The sequence below is a fragment of the Ammospiza caudacuta genome, chromosome 12 (assembly GCF_027887145.1).
Source record: "Ammospiza caudacuta isolate bAmmCau1 chromosome 12, bAmmCau1.pri, whole genome shotgun sequence".
In the NCBI taxonomy this organism is placed as follows: Eukaryota; Metazoa; Chordata; class Aves; order Passeriformes; family Passerellidae; genus Ammospiza; species Ammospiza caudacuta.
In genome coordinates, this window is record NC_080604.1 from 8,072,428 (window position 1) to 8,089,241 (window position 16,814).

A 16,814-nucleotide genomic window follows, 5' to 3' on the forward strand; every position below is an offset into this window, starting at 1 on the left:
ACATAACTTGAACCACCAAACTGTTCAGTACATCATGAAGATATATACATGCATACAAAAAAAATTCATATATTTAAAAAATATACATAAAAACCCTTGTGCTGTGATTGAGGCCACATAAAGGCTCCCAAAGCTGAGATCCAGCTCAACAACACAGGCAAAATATGCAATAAGTAGTACAAGGAGCAGAAATTAAGTACCTAGAGAAGGTGGAGACTGGAGGGGGTGAGCAAGAGAAGAAGAAATAAGAGGAGGCTGCAGCAGCTTTGACAGGAGAAAGCCTTGCTGCTGGCCACCAACTACAAGGACCCTGCCCACCAAACCACCCTCCTACAGCTAAGCCTCACATGGCCAGTTGTGCATAGGGAGCAGGAAAGAAGGGGAAGGTTTCAGTGACAGCTGCTCCACAGGGCTCACTGTGCTCCCCCACAGGCCAGGGTGCAGCTGGGGATCAGGTGGTACCAGCCACACCAGCCTCTGCTCATTTCCTCCCTCCCACCTGCTTGAATAATTGGGATTGTCTACAGGCCCCTGGCCAACACAGCCCACACTCCAGGTCACACAGCATGGGAGCCACACTCCAGCTACTCCTGTGCTGCAGGAAGCCAAAGAGCCACACATTGCTCACTGATGCATTGATTTAATCAACTAAAATAGGTTCTTGCAGAGATGAGATCAATCCAGTCTTAAAAACCTCCTATTTGCTGCTTAAATTTAAAAGTGAAAACAAACAAAACCCACAAACCACTGCTTTTCAATAGGTAACTAGCATTAAAAAAACATTTTCTTTCTATTTTAAGGCTGACTAGCTTATGCTGATGATGTAACTTCAGGCCAGTCAATCATGGCACAGCAGAAATTTTAGTGAGCTAACACTGCATACAACCTGCACTTAAAAACCCCAAATGATGATGAGCTATCCTCTTCAAAACCCATTAGAACAAGCTGACTCACAGAGCAGAAAAATGACTGTAGCAACAGATTTTCTCCATCTATCTTTATAGCATATGTCAGACAGTTTTTCATAAAAAGCTTTGGGGTTGAACTCTGAGTCTATATTCTCTTTGTTACAGTTCACAAAGTGTAAGAGCCTGGCAAAGGCAATACTGCAGAGATGTTCCCACACTGATGCTTTAGGGGTCAGGTGCTCCCTCATCATGTCAGGTTGAAGGCAGAGCTGTCGGATGCCATGTTCTGCTGCTCACCTCACAAGCTATGTCCCACTCCCACAAAAAGCCACCTCCCAAAGGCCACGGGGGCTCCTGAAGCCAACAGCCCCAAGAACAGAAATCCATCTGCATTTAAAAACAGAAGCATGACAACATGGCATACTGTCTCATTTCAAACAGCACAGGCTCCTTGCTGCCCATCAAGAAATGCCACAGATGCAGCCTTCAGCAGTGAGGTTCTGAGTTAGTGCCTGTGTCTAAAGCAGGGACACAGCCAGCCAGCAAATAACCACTGGGTCACAGCAGCCACTTCCCAAAGGGAGCCTTCCAGCTGACCAAGGTCTTTGACCACTCAGTTCTGGGAAGTGTGCACCTAGCTGAGGAAGAACCAAATTGCAGGCAGGTTGAAATATTTTAAAATATTGTAAAAGTAGACTAAATCAGCTGCTGTTCCCAAGAATGAACAAGAAAACCCTTAGAAACATACAGCCTTAGAGAGACTCCAGGAGCCCTTCTAAAGACAATTTATTTCATCTGAGCCAGCCATCAGGAATTTAAATTCTAACAGGTTTAGAAAAACATTGCAAAAATACAAAATTGTGTCAGTCTCAGTACCAATGACCATTATGATTACAGGCAGTGACACCTGTGCTCTCATCTGACTCACCTGTGGGTGAAGTGCCAGCTGAATGCTGGGGACAGGCACCAGAAACAATGGCACTGCTGCAGAGGTTTGATTCATTTCAGTCAGAGTTCAAGTGTACAATTTATTTGGCACAACCAAACAAATGTGTCTGCCATTAAATATCTTATTACAACATCTGTGTATTACACCCTGAGAGCAGAGCAAGGAGCAGCTGAACATTAAAGGAAGAAGAGATTAGCAGTTTCAGAATACAATACAGATCTCAGTGACAAAGGGAAAACAGAAGTGATTTATTTATAGCAACCACTTAAAGACAGCACAAGGCAACTACCTGGGGGAAGGGGAAAATTAATCAGCCTTCATTCCAGAGGTCTCTTAGTGAGCCTCTTATGAAAATTGTTCTGGCTAAACAGCATCCTGGCCAGCAGTTAGAGTGCTGATCAGGGCTTGGGGGGCAGGTATGAGCTAAACACCACATGTGCATCTGTAGGAAACTGCAGGAGACAACTAAAAATGCCATTTTGCTCCTTAAATGGTGATCCTCAGAAGATATATTGATACAATAACCACCTACCTCAGTTTTACACCCACTAATAAAATGTAGGATTCTTATAATTCGGTCCAGAAGAAGTATTTCTTCTCCCTTTTCCTCACCTCTCTCCACTGGATGGGAAGAATTGAGTGGTGTGAAGGGGGTAGGTTCAGCTCTACCTTTAAGTCTCTTTCAATTAATTAAGAGTAAATAATTTACTCTTTTGAGAGGTTTGTGTTTTGGTGGGGTTTTTTTAAGACAGTATGATGTTGCCAAGAATTAATTTTCAAGTACCTAGAAAGACAGCACACCCCTTAAACAACACATACATCCAACGTGTTCAATTCAACACAGACCTTCAATCTATTAAAATTCCCTAGTGCAATCAAATTCATTATCTTAGCTGAAAAAATTCCCCAAAAAACAAAGCAGCAGAAAATCCTCAAAGGTGCTGCATGCAGTTCATCTGAACCCCAATTCTACTAATCCAAAAAAAGAGAAATACCTTTAAAAGTCTATTCTGAGAAGTCATTTTCACTACAGGTAAAATACTTTAATGTGTTCCCACAGAGCAACAGTGACATCCAGTGGAAGCACATCAGCTCCAAGGTAAGCTCCACAGGAAGGTCAGATGGAGCACACCGTGCTAGACAGAAGGGCTCATGAAAAGCCAAGAAGTACCTCAGTCCTCCCTGCTGCACACAAAGTACCACTGACTGAGCACAGGCACATTTCTCTAGCCTGGAAAGGCATCCCCTCTTCAAGGCAGCACTGAAATTTCTGGAGCCATCACATTCTTCAAGACTTGCATTACTCCCCATCTACTATCCAGACCAGCATAGGGTAACAACTCAATTTAGGACACAGGTTAAATTAGCTTTGTGAAACAATTTATATGACCATTCATCTATGCTCAACTCTTATGTCAGAATTCAAGCTGCAATAAGGCAGAGAATTTGGGAGGGAGAGAGAGGAAAGAGAAGGCAGGTGAAAAGAACATTACTTACTTTTATTTTTGCTTCAGACAAACAGTACCTTGGGTTTGATGCAATCATTTACGCAGAACCCTCCTCCCCTACTGGTGTTCCTAAAAAACCACTAAAATTTGGCACCTCTACTGTAGCAGCCATATTTCACCATAGGCCAATAAATATTAAGTTCCTGATAAACTCAGGAAGAAATAAGAGTTAATATGGACATCTCAAAGCCATTTAAATGCCCAGGCACTGCTGTGCCAAAGCCTAAATGAGGCACTGGCAGGAGGAGGCAGAAGCAGGCTCGTGTATTTAAGTGAAACAGCAGCAGAGCATCCAGCCCTGCTGACCAGAATGCCCAGAAGGACACAAACAGGGGAAGAGCTGGTGCCCAGCTGAGGGACTCAGAAATGTACAAAACAGCCTGTCCATACAGAGAAGGCTGCACTTGGACTGAAATTTGGATTTGCTTGCAGAAATATCAGCATCCTATCTCTGCAAGTGACCCTGTCTGGCCATCTCCAACCAAGAACAGGTCCTCACCAGAAGGGAAAAGCTGTTCCCACATTTCAGTGACCTTGCTCTGTGGTTCAGTGTCTATTGGTCCAGTTTACTTACCCTATAGTCTGTGTCACTTTTTAATCAGGACAGACAGTAGTACCATCAGCTTCAAGGTAACACTGAAGACAAATGGGAGCTTGGCACATATTGCATTTCCAAAAGCACAAACAGCATGCATGTCAGGAGTGAAGTAAGAAATAGTAATGCCAGACACTGAAAGCCCAGTCACAGATAAAACTTAATGACTGCCAACTGTTAAAAAAAATAAAGCAAGCCTGTATTTCTTGAGAAGGAAAAGCTAAGGGTGGACTTCATTTTAGATTTATGTTTCCTGCATTTTATCAATTTTCCCCTCCCATCAGTCCTAGAGTTTCTTTAGGAAATAGGAAGAGGTCATTCAGAATTCAGTATGGAATAATTAAGCTTTGTTGCATAGGTGATGTTCAACTGTCTAACACTGCTCCTGGAGAATAACAACCACAAAAACTTCAACAGAACAGTTTTGTGTGCAAACAAGCCATGATAGGAACAAAAACCTAAGAATGAAAACCACTTGCAAGAAGTGTCACCCAGAATTTAACTGCTTCTTTCTGGTCCTGATTTTGGAAAAAAAACTCCCAAGTAAAGGCATCCAAACATTGAAAAAAAGTGTTTATTCTCAGCCTTGGGTTGTCCAGCTACAGGTTCTTTTACACTAAAAGCACCAGCCTCCAAGGCAAGTGATCTGCTGAAATGGGAACAACAGCTTCCAGCTCGTTCCCTTCATCAGAGTAATTTTTCTTTTTCCACTGAATTAGGTATATACACACTGTGTAGCATACAAATCATGTGCATACCTATTTTGTTACTTATATACATGTATAAAAATGCATGCCATGTGTATGTAAATGCAGACACAGACACACTACAACACATGCACTTGTTCTTACTCCTTGAAGTTTGAATTTTAGCAGAAAAGTTTGAGATCTTAGGAACTTTTAAAGCTTAAGCTAACTTCATCCATCTCCGAGCTGGCACAAAACTGCAGCTTGAAAAAAACTTTAAAATCTTGCCTCCATCTCACTTCTTTGAATTATGACTCAAGCATTAAAACAAACCTCATAGAGCAGCAACCTAAGTGGGAGAATTTACATTAATTAGCCTGAGATGCTCAACTTAAAAGGCAATTTTTATTCTGACCAATAATGACTTGTCAGAACTTGCCTTATTGTTCCAGAGTCTAAGAACAAATCTATTCACAGTAAGATGACAGAAATTCAAAGCTGATCCTCTTATTTCTGGAAGAAATCTTGTCAAACCAGAGCACAAGGGAAAACAGTTGTAGCAGCACAGCTGCTCCATCCACTACCAGGCAAAGCTGCTGCAGGTTGCTGCAGTCATTCAGGCTCCTTGCACAGCCAAGCTGAGGGTGCTGCCTTTTCCTCTCTCCCAGTTCTTCACCAAGACACTCCTCCTGTCACTCCATGCCCTTATCCCTCTCCAGCTCCTCTTGTAGTTCCCCCTCAGGTACCTGAAGGGGCTCTAAGGTCTCCCTGGAGTCTTCTCCAGGCTAAACAATCCCAAGTGTCTCAGCCTGTCTCCACAGCAGAGGTACTCCAGCCCTCTGATCATCCCCATGGCCTCCTCTGGACCCACCCCAACACATTTTTGTCACTTTGGGGGCTGCAGGTGGGGTCTCACCTGAGCACAGCAGAGGGGCAGGATCAGCTCCCTCAGCCTGCTGCCCACAGGGCTTTGAATGCAGCTCAAGGCACATTTGGCTTTCTGGGCTGCAAGTGCACATTGCTGGGTCAAGTCAGGCTTCTTGTCAAGCAACATCCTCAAGTCTTTCTCTTCAGGGCTGCTCTCAATCTCTTTTTCTCTGTTCCTGTTTAAGATTTGTTCCCTCACAAACCAATTACAAAGTCACATCTCCAAACAGGCTTAGATAAGTAGGTTTCCTTTACTAAAAGGAGGGGGAAGCTATGGGTAATCATCTGCAACCACCCTGCTTGAGAAGGACATAGGGAAGAGCTCCTGTGATCAATCACAGCAAGGCTGCTGCTCAACCCTACAAAGTTTCTGCTTGGACAGCCAGGTAGGATAGAGAACAGTGGAAACACCTTGAGTACCCATCATAGTTTTTCTTTTAAGTAAACAATCTACCTACCTATCCCAGGAGGAAGGCAATTGTGCACCAGCCTAAGTTCCTGGAGTGGGAATCCTCAGAAAAGTAAAGTGATAGCAGATGGGGAAAAATCATCATTTTGCAGACCACATCTTCACCACAGACTGAAGATTGGATCCCCGCTCTCGAACACAGGATATAATGTGTGTCTTCCTTATAATGCTTAAAGTTACATAAACAGAAGGGGGTGGAGAAGGTGCAAACAAAAACCCACACTCGCATCCCATTGCAAAGAGCTGCAGCTCTATGCAATCAAACTGATTCCCAGGAAGGAATTTCACAGGAAGTAAAAAAAAAAAAAAAGGTACAACAGGATTCATAAGTATTAACAAATGCCAAAATTAGATACAGTTACCAATTTGGAGTCAAAAGGTCAAAAAAAGAGGCACATCTGGCCTGTGAGTAATTGAGAAGGAATTTGTTTACACAAGGACAAACTGACAGGATGAACTGCTGCAGTCAGCATGAGACCATGGGCTGAGCACTGGAGGCACCCGAGGTCACCAAACAAACCCAAGCAGCAAAGGAGAGAGGTGGAGTCAGCTCTGGACATTCAGTGATGGACTTCAGACAACTTTATAATCAGATCACATTTTCTGGAATTTGCCTCCAATTCTATCCAACAGGACCATTTGGGATAATTTACCATTGAAGAAATAAGTACAGTCCAAGGCCTGGAGAAAGCTCTAAACTCAGCAGCATCAAAAGAACCTAAATGTCTGTCTTAACTCAAAGACACATTTGAAGAGTCACAGGCTGCTTGTTTCCAAGTCCTTTCTGCTGAAATGCTGCTCTTACCAAGCTTTCCTTTGTGAAGGTCAGCCACTTAACTCTGTAAGAGCTAAGGATATTTAAAACATTTGTGTTCCTGAATTTCAGAAGACAATGTCAAGAGGACAGTTTTTTGCCAAGAGAACGTCAGAGGACAGTTCCTACTTCTGGCCATGTCTCCCAAATTGCCCTACCAAGGGATTACCTCTTTCTGAGTCCGTCTGTCTCAGCACAAGCAAGTTTTAAGGTATTTTTCATTAGAAAGTTATATATGGATGTTGAGGCTAAACTCTCCTCACATAAGCCTCCTCCTTTGCAAAGTAACATTGTGCACAGTTACAACATGCCAGAAGGTTTATGTTTATATCTGAGCAAAAAGATCTATATATCAATGCATATTTCCATAATATTTTATTAAAAAAACTGTCTACCTACTTAGCTTATACTACAATGCTTTTATTCACCATTTGCAGTGTTTAGATAAACAAGCTTAGATAAACACCCAAGCACTGTCTAACTGTCCGTGTGACGTCAGCCATTCAGCATTTGCTGTGACACTTTACCATACACAGCCTTCCTGGAATTAGTAACAACAGCAGCAAATCTGTTCCATAATGAAACAAGTGTTCTTGCACACTCACATCAGCTGCAGCTACACATGCAAAGCTTTCCTTGTACCTGTAGAAAGAACAAAAGTCCACCACCAAATCTCCAACATAAAGCACATTATCTGCCCTCTCTGGAAAAAAAAATCCTATGTTGAATGTTTTCATAACTTAGAAGAACAGTGAACACACCCCTCTGATCTGATCCTAAACAACTCTTCATCCAGACAGACCTAAATGCTTACAGTTCCTGACCCCAGATAATTATAAAAGCTTGTATTTTTGAAATCACCTACACAACCCATTCTCTCATTCTGACTTTCTTTTAGGTCCTCACCACTCAATATTGTAGCATAAAGCATAAATTTACCAATTAGATTCTAGATCAAAGGAAGCACAGTCAGAGGATAAAGGCACGGGACTGCAAGACTTCCTTTCTTCCCATCAGCTTCCCACTGCACACACCAGGAGTGCTTACCCTGAGCTTTGGGTTTCAAGGTTATTATGCAACACTTTAAAGCAACAATTGTTAGCCTATAATTTAGGAGCAAGCATTTATTGCAGAGCTACTACTTCTGATCTAACATTTACAGTCTCACATCTATGCTAACATACTTAGAATTCACTTCTGACAGCTTCAGTTGTTTATCACGCTTTCACATCTCTGCTTTCACACCAGCCATGGCTGCAATTCTGCCCATGTGTCCTTCTCTCATTTGCATTAGTCCTTGCACAGATCAGTTCTCCTTCCAAAGCAAGCTGCATCTCCCAAGCCTCTGTATTTACAGAAAACACAAGCAGGTGGGCAGAGCAACTTTGAAGTTTCTGTCCATTGTTACAAACATGTCCAATAGCCTGATTCATCCTGAACTAAAACCAACTGCCTGAGAAACCAGAATCTTCTAAAGGCTCCAGTCTCCCTCTGCATAGGAAAGTGAAAATTGGTTTGGAGCAAGTTTGGTTTTAAGCTCACCAACCTTGACAATATTTCATGATTCTTATCCCACAGCTTATTTAGGATTGTTTTTCCTTCCTATTCAACTTGATGACAGACTAGTTTTGATGTCTGTATTCAGTTATTCTTTCTTGCATGTCAGTCAGCCTCTCTCCATGAGAAACCAGATACTGGTTTTACACAGCCACTGTTTTCATTAATATCTGTGCCTTCACAATGCTTAACAAAAAAAATTATACAGCTACACAGCAGTATAAGCTTTCCTTGGAAAAATACTCTCACAGACTTAAGAGTGGAAACAGATTCAAGATGTGTCAAGAATAGTGTTCATGTATTTTAGGGGTACCAAAACTAAAGAACCCATATGCCTATTTTAAATGTAATTAAAATCCTGCAATGTCTGCAAAATCTAAATATTATTCAATAGGCAGAATCCTGGCACACTAACACAGCAGTAGAGAAAGGAGGAGTAGGTTCACTTGTCATTGAAGGAAAAGGTGACCTTGGCATGAAATCAGGATCTGCAGGTGGCAGCTTCAAGTCTGAATTTGACAGAAAACAACTATCTCACCTACCCAAAACCCACCAAAATAAGCAATTCACTAGTAAAAAAGTAAGCATTTGGCTCAATACGAAAGAAATTAAAATACAGTGAAATTTAAGTCTTGCAGTGGGTTGTAGGAGTGGTAGTACTCTTAAAGAGCCCAGCACAATCTATTTCTAAAAGATACAAGACATGACATCCACTTAAAAGAGGAGACTGACATGAGTGTATAAGTTACTATGGAGCCAAGATCTTCATGCTCAGGTTATACTTAATATAGAGAATGAAGCCATTTTCAGATATCAGTTTCTTTTTAACAGCAAAGAACATTTCAGATCAATTCTAAATTTAATCTTAACCTAGGGTATTCAAATGTCTCAGAGGACATTATTTATTCTTCCCCTCCTAACTTGAGCAATTTTAACTGCCTTAATAATCCAAGGGTATAGTACTAGCTGTATTTTGCACCTCCCACGCTGCATGCCCAAGCCAAAGCTTGCATTTGGATGGCAGTTTAAGAAAACTCCTTGGAAGTAATTTAGGACCCCAAATCAAAATATCTTTCTGCTGCATGATTGAGCATGGATTCAGTTCTGCCTCTGCAAATGCACAGCACCTGGGCCAAACTAACACATGACACCTGAGAATACAGAGAGCCTTGTTTCCTACAGGCTCAGAGCATCACTAGAGCAAACCCTTTCAGCCACCAGCATGTGACACAGATTTGCTGTCAGTGGCACACAAACAGCTGCTCCCAGCAGCATCTACTGGATGTTTGGCCAGGTAAACTCTCCTCCACAGGGGAACACTTGTGTTGGAGGGACAGATGTTCAAGGTGGTTAGGCATTGTTCAAAGGATTTGTTCAGCAGCTCCCTTCAACGGACATCTTAAAAGGTTTCATAATGAAAAACTAAGTTTTAGAAGAGCTCAGGCATTTTCTTCCTTTCTTTAAAAGACTACTGGATAAGATGCTCTGGCAATACATCAGCACAGGAGAGGGTAAATTTACCATCATTTCCCATTAGCTGATACCTTGTCTACATTTTTTAAGCCATTAAGCATGCTACAAACCAAAAGTGTTATTTTTCTCCCAGAAAGGATGTATCTATGCTGTACTTCAGCGCAGTATTACACTATGCCATGTTTTAAATTAAAGCAGATAGAGTTCAAAGCTAGACCAGTTCAATAGGCTAATAAACAACAAGGTCATTGGACTGATAGTTTCATAGCCTGCATAACTTTGGAGTTAGAACAGGAGAGGAGGAAAAGGAAGAAGTCAAATTTAGCTAAAACCAGCCAAGGACCAATAAACACTTTCACCTCCTTCCTCATGTGACTGTTTCCTCCCATGCTCTCCCACTAACCTACATTAACCAACCTCAGGTTTTGTTTGCTTTCTTTACACAGCACTCCACATAGCAGGGCACCAGGCTTAGAGCTGCAAACTCCAACCTTGTTCATGCCAAAATACTGTGGCTATTCCAGTATCTCCAGCAATGGACTGAAGCCATATTAAATAAAAACACCATTGTGTTTGAGAGGTAACTGTAGTACCCCAGTAAAGATCTAAACTGATATGGGTCAAAGACACTGCCACAGAACAACAGACATTGCCTGAAGTTTGGCCTTCAGCTGGGGCAATGCCACTCATGCACAGACCCCTGGTTCACAGAAAGCCTTTCAGCTTACAGCTCACACTGAACAAGATTAACTAAAAACCAGCTATGGTAATAACATACAGCAGAACCCTATAAGTATACCCAAATGTATCAAAAATATCCAGAGATTGACAAGACAAAATAAAGACCTTTAAATGAATCACCACCATGTGCAAAAATCACAGCTTTTACGGGCAGCAGCTTTCAAGGGTCACTTTTGTAACAGCCAGATCTGATGCACTGATCTAAGTTGCACTCAGATCTGTGCATCACTGAATTGCTCAGCTGCTGGATTTATCCTCAGGTACCGTCAGAACTCAGAGGTCTAAACACATGATTCAGGGAGCAGATATGAACTAATGTCTCCAGGTATTGAGGAAAGAAGCTCCAGTACAATATGTCACCTATTTGTCATGTGTGACACCTACACAAGGCAATTTTTTTTGTCTTTGCTGACTGTCAGTGAAAAGATATCATGAATTCTATTTTCAGGACTGACACCAGCCTGAAGGATTCATGTCAGCTAGCAAAGCCAACTTCAGTTGTTGCTTACATCTGCTTTTTTGGTGAACTATCATTCATGTCACTATGAACCACACATTCCTAAACAGTGGCTGTTACTAAAAAACACATTTATACATGCATCAAGTTTATCTTCCTTTTAAGATCATTATATATAATTGCCCTATGAAGTAAGTACAGTTAAGCAAAAACAAACAATACAAGGTTAGTTAAAAAACAGCAGCTCAAACAGCACAGAAAGATGATTCTACAGTTCAACCACCTGAGTCCCACTCCAAGGCTGCACAAGTGTACTGGAAAGGAACTCTCCACAATTACTGGTTGCTGACCTACCCCAGTGCCATGGGTCCCATCCACACTGCTGCAGTATTTCTGGGGTTTCACTACCTCACCATAATCAGCATCAAAGTTGGTCTTCCACACCATGACCTGCAGAAGAAAGTTACCTCCATTAAAATTTCCCATCTAAGTTTGCTTATAGGTCATTTTTTTCAACCCTTCAGAGAAGAAGCTGCAAACTCACAAGAAGTTTCCCTAGGAAAGCTTTGCCATTGATTAAATTAAGGATGTTGTTTGTAAATATGCTACTAAACACAGACAGTTTAACTGAGTTCTCAATGGATAAGTGATCTCTTTCAGCATGCTTTGGGTCAAGAACATCATTAAACTAGAATGACCAAAAGAACTTCAAAGCAACATGAAGAATACACCATTAAAACCACAAATATTTTTAAATACCATGCTCAGCATTGTAACATTTATCAGCCACAGCCCAACTCAGTCATTCATTTATCATGAGACTCAGAGGGAGAGTTAGTACCAATACCAGCATTAGAAATCTTAAGCTAGTTTGTCAGCTGAACACCAAACTTAAATCCAAATCCATAACATAGTACTGATTTCAGAAAAGAGGCCTCTGACACATAAATCACTCCAATATATCAAGAGGAAATCCATGAAATAAACCTCTCAGCAGAGACTTTACAAGTCTAAAAAAGTTAAAGAGCAATCAATCAACAATTTCAGAGGTCTGAAAGACACCCAAGAATCCAGACTGCTCCTCTGGTTAGCAGAAAGAGCACTTATTCTTCATTTACAAATTTGCATCACTGCTTTGCATAAAATAAAATCAATTTTCTGTCACTGTTTCATGGACAACCAACAAGGCCATTCCACTGTACAACAGGAAAAACAAAGTGATGTTCTTGATGAATTGACAAATCTATCTCTTCACAAAGCTGCTGTTAGAGATGGGCATTGCCACCTGGTCCAACCTGGGGATTAGGAGCAAACACAGCCCTTTGAAGACTGATGATCCTTACTCAGACCACTGCTTTGGGCTGAAGTCTGTCTGTGTCTACAGCAGGGCAACTCACAGTGCTAAAACCAGGACATATTTGCAGCACAGGCTGGGCCTGATTGCAGTTTGGCAATTGAGTATGGGTTTCTTGGGCTACATGTCTTATATTACCAGCAAAAAAAATTGGGTTTGACCTCTAGTTTTTTGTTCATAAAACAGAAAGTTGCTTCAGCATGGTTCAGACATACCAGATAAAAGTTACACTTTTGCTTTCCCCATTGCTCAACAGAGAACAAAAAGCAGCAGCTTTTCAGGAAATGTGAATCTGGATTATAACTTAGAAATTAATCAGGTACCTGTTCATCAGAACCTCCAGAGGCAAATAAGTCTCCATCTCTTGAAAATGCTACACAGGTAGCTGGGCCCTGCAAACACATTTAAAAGACAGGTTTAAAAAAAAGAGAAAAGAAAATGAATTGTTATGTTCCATTCATTACAGCTTTACAAGGTATTTATCATTTGACATCAGCAATCTACAGGCAAAATTTGAAAAGCTCTTACCTGTCAGGTAAATGGGCCATAATTAAGATGCTCAGCTTGCTGGCACTTACCATTTCCCACACTTCTGACCCCAGTTTAAGACACCCACTTTTCAATTTATGGCAGAGACAGGAACAAGCCAATTTTTACATCACCAGACTTTTTCTTGTTCCCGTCAAACATTCCCTCTTCACTTTAGAAGTAGCAATTTCTAAAACTCCTGTTCATTTATTAAAAGTGTTGAAACTATGAGGTTTTTGTATAGTAAGCTGGCTTGAACTGCTTTTCTCTTCGCAGTCTGATAGGAGAGATGCCAGAGTTAAGGTATCCAGGATTACCTCTGCACAGGACTCGCATTTTGAAGAAGGCCCATGGTTAAAACACTCAGTTCTGAGAGACTTTAAATACTTCTGAGTGCTACAGCACACCTTCCACACCACACACCTATTTCAATGTGTTTTCCACCCTCCAGCAAGCACACAGGAGGATGCACATGGCAGGCTGAGGCAGGAGCTCTGAGCTGCAGCCAAACAGAGCTGAGGAATTGCTACGTGTGTTTGAGCCCAGGCACAACAGACAAACTGTTCTGCTCAGAGTAAACAGCTGAGAACCCAGATCCTGGGGTTTTATGTCAGCTGCTGAACACATTCCTCTGCACAATGTTCAGCAGCAGGGGCAGAGGTCAGAATGAGAACTTCCAGAGGCTGCCTATGGAGCTGACTGGCTGGGGAGGGCTTGAGAAAACACCAAAAACCAGCAGAAAAGCCACAACAACCACCAGAAACCTCCACCAAGTGATCATCCACCTCCTGACAGAAGCAGTTACCCCCTTTCAAGTAAGGCCATGTATCTCAGAAGGCAAATAAGAAGCTTCTCCTTACTCTGTTGGAAGGAGACACAACTCTGAGTCCACATCTTTCCAATGGACACTGCATGAAAACCTCACACTCTTTCTTTGCCTTCTTTATAAAAGTGAATTCAACATAATAAATCCTGAAGACAGACAAATACCCAAAGACTGCATGTGAAATAAGCACCCAGCTGTCACTGCAACCTGTGTCCCACAGTCTTGTGGGCATTCAAACACGCTGGCACAAGGTTATGGCAGCAAAACCAGAGCTTTGCTGGGCTCAATCCCAGTGTGAACAGTTTTAGCCTCCTTAAAACACATAAAGGTGTTTCCATATTATCATTTAACATACAGTGATTTCCAAATGCTTTGAGGCTTCCCCTAGCAACACCTCACTGGAGAGGCCTTGCCAGGAGTGCTCCAGTAGCAGCAGCTCCAAGGCACAGGCGCAGTCCCTGCTGTGACTCAGCTCACTCACCTGACACAGCAGTAACTGTAGGGGTAGGTATTTCACACCAGAGACATCAACCAGCTGACACAAACTGTGCTCTGCCTTTATTCCCACCCACCTACCCCAGTGTTCAGCTCTCTAGTCATGTGTCAGGAATGGAGGCTCTAAAAAAAAAGCAAAAGCAAAAGACAAGCAGTAAGAAATGGTAGAAACAACCCCACAGCCAGAAACCTGCAGTGGTGAATATTGCTCCAAGATAACAGAGGTTGAGCATACAGAAGCTGCTCTTAGACTATAATAAACCAGTCAAATTTTTTTCTGTCCTCCTAACTCTAAGACAAAGTGTTCAGGAACAAGCATAAGTGAGGAACACTGGAAAGGAGCAGTGTTTCCTAAAAATATTTTTTATCAGTCTAAATATTTCAGTCTATTTAGACAAAATCTAGTACAACACAAATCACATCAAAACAGGCAATGAACTGACTCCAAAGTCATGGCATTATGAAGGGAAAAAAGTTCAACAGAACATATTCTTCCCAAAATAGAAAATTATATCTAAGACTGAATGTGCCTTTATAAATTGAAAGAAAGGGAACAAACAAGTCTACAGACGCAACATCCTCTACAGATTTGTTGACATAAGTGAAAAAGTATTCCTGCTCCATACACTCCCAGAACTCTTCCAAGATACAACAGGTTTGCTGTAGCAACAGTTTGCCAAATGCCCTTGCAATTTAATATTGACACACCAAACAAAACTAAAAAGCTACACTTGGCAGTTATTAGATACAGCCTAAATTCCATTTTTCCCAGGAAAGCACAGCAGAAATCCAACAGATTTCTGATGAAGGTCTGGATAACAGAAATGAGATTGGAGAACAAAGAATTGAAACCTTTTCCCCCCTGTGTTAATTTACTGCTTGCATTAAAAGTATCAAAAAGTAGCAGTTGCATATTCTTCTATAAAAGTTGTAGAGGGAATTTTAAGCTTATTTCCCACATAACTAGAACTTGTGGGATGCAGCAACCTTCTTCTACTGGATCTGTAGAAGGATCTTATTTTTTGTAGCAGGATCAAATGGCCCTCTATTAGTGTTTCCTGGAGGTTCAGAATTTCCAGCCTGAACCCCCATGGCCCAAGGTGCTCCACACAAGCTGCTAGCACCAATCCCCAAACTCCAGCAGCTTCTTGCCTCAGACTAGACAGCAAGCTGCAGGAAGAAAGGGTTGGGCAATGACATACCCCAAGTCAGTGGTAAGGAACATTTTTATTTAATCCTCAGCAGGTCAATGTCAGGACTGGCAAGATTTTGTGCATATCCAGTAGAGTTTGAAATTATAACAGCAGCTTTAGTGATACTGGGAGAGCTGCAGGAATTTTGAAGAAAATACAGAAGAAAGCAACAAGTCACCCACTGAAATTGTTGAGTGAGAACATGGCCACTGACATTTAACTCATCTCCTCTAATGAAAGACTACCAGGCAAGTACCAGAAAGCCTTGAAAAGGACAAATAACCCAAATACTGGATGGAGCAAAGCAACCATAAAGAAAAAGGAAGCCACAGAAAGGAATGATAACAGCATCAAGCCTCATTGTTTGCTGCAGCATTCCCAGTGAACACAGCTCAGGCAAGGTCAGATCTGCATGGCATGGCAGCTGGAACACCAGGTGACAGCCCATTTCTAACTGCTTGCACAGGTGAGAAAGGTGAGGCCCAGCAAGTTACATAATTTATGTGCAGAGATAGAGATTACACCTTCTGCCTATTTTTCCACTTCCTACAAAGGAGGTTGGTGAATGCAAGGCCTTTGTTGCCCTAGCATTGCCCAGGTTGATCAGCTTACATAAAACATTATGTTTGGCCTTCAAAATAGATGGTGAGACTATTCTGAATGACTTGAATGCATTAATCACCAAGATCTGAAGCCAAGACACAGATTACACCACCAAGTGACTGGCAGGATGCTAATAGCATCAGTAACAACTGACACAGGGGTGACATAAGACAACAGGAATAGCATCACTGAACACAAAGCTTTCAAGGGTAGAGCTAAAAATAGATGTCTCTGAAAGAAATACTTAAGAGAAAGGCCAAGAGGTTAGTCTGGAGAAATATGACTGGAGCCCAGAGTCACACCTGCACTCAGGCAGATGAATGTGTACCATCCATAAATAATGAGTGGACAATCACAGAGAAATCCCTCTTGAACACCCTCTTCTTCTCCCAGAGCTGCTGGGCACAGAAGGCACAACACTTCAACAACAACAGGGCCAACACCAACAGGCAAGTCAAGAGAGGCCAGACATTCAGGCTTCAGCTAGGAACAGAGCTGACATTTCAGCTTCACAGAAAAAAACAACAGCCAGGTTGGAGAGGGTCCAGGGATAAACCAGAGAAGAGTAGTTTAATGATGCACTGGCTGCACTATGAAAGGAGAGGCAGTGTGGAAGGAAGCTAGAAAGACAAGTGGGGTCAAGGACACTAGCAGATTTTTACTTTTTTTGTTTCAGTCCTGCAAGAAACCAATGCATAGTAGAGAAAAGCCAGGTAAGAGAGCAAGGAAAA

The 16,814-nt window shown here is 41.8% G+C and overlaps 1 protein-coding gene across 5 annotated transcripts in view; it reads right to left on the bottom strand.

The window, feature by feature from the left end:
* POC1A (POC1 centriolar protein A) overlaps positions 1 to 16,814 on the bottom strand; it is a 49,720-nt gene that overhangs the window by 13,247 nt on the left and 19,659 nt on the right. For all 5 annotated transcript variants that reach the window (XM_058812956.1, XM_058812953.1, XM_058812952.1 and 2 more), the window contains 2 exons: positions 12,762 to 12,830; positions 11,439 to 11,534 (listed from right to left, as the gene is read on the bottom strand). In XM_058812956.1, coding sequence (XP_058668939.1) covers positions 11,439 to 11,534; positions 12,762 to 12,830 — 165 coding nt within the window. The remainder of the gene's footprint in view (positions 1 to 11,438; positions 11,535 to 12,761; positions 12,831 to 16,814) is intronic.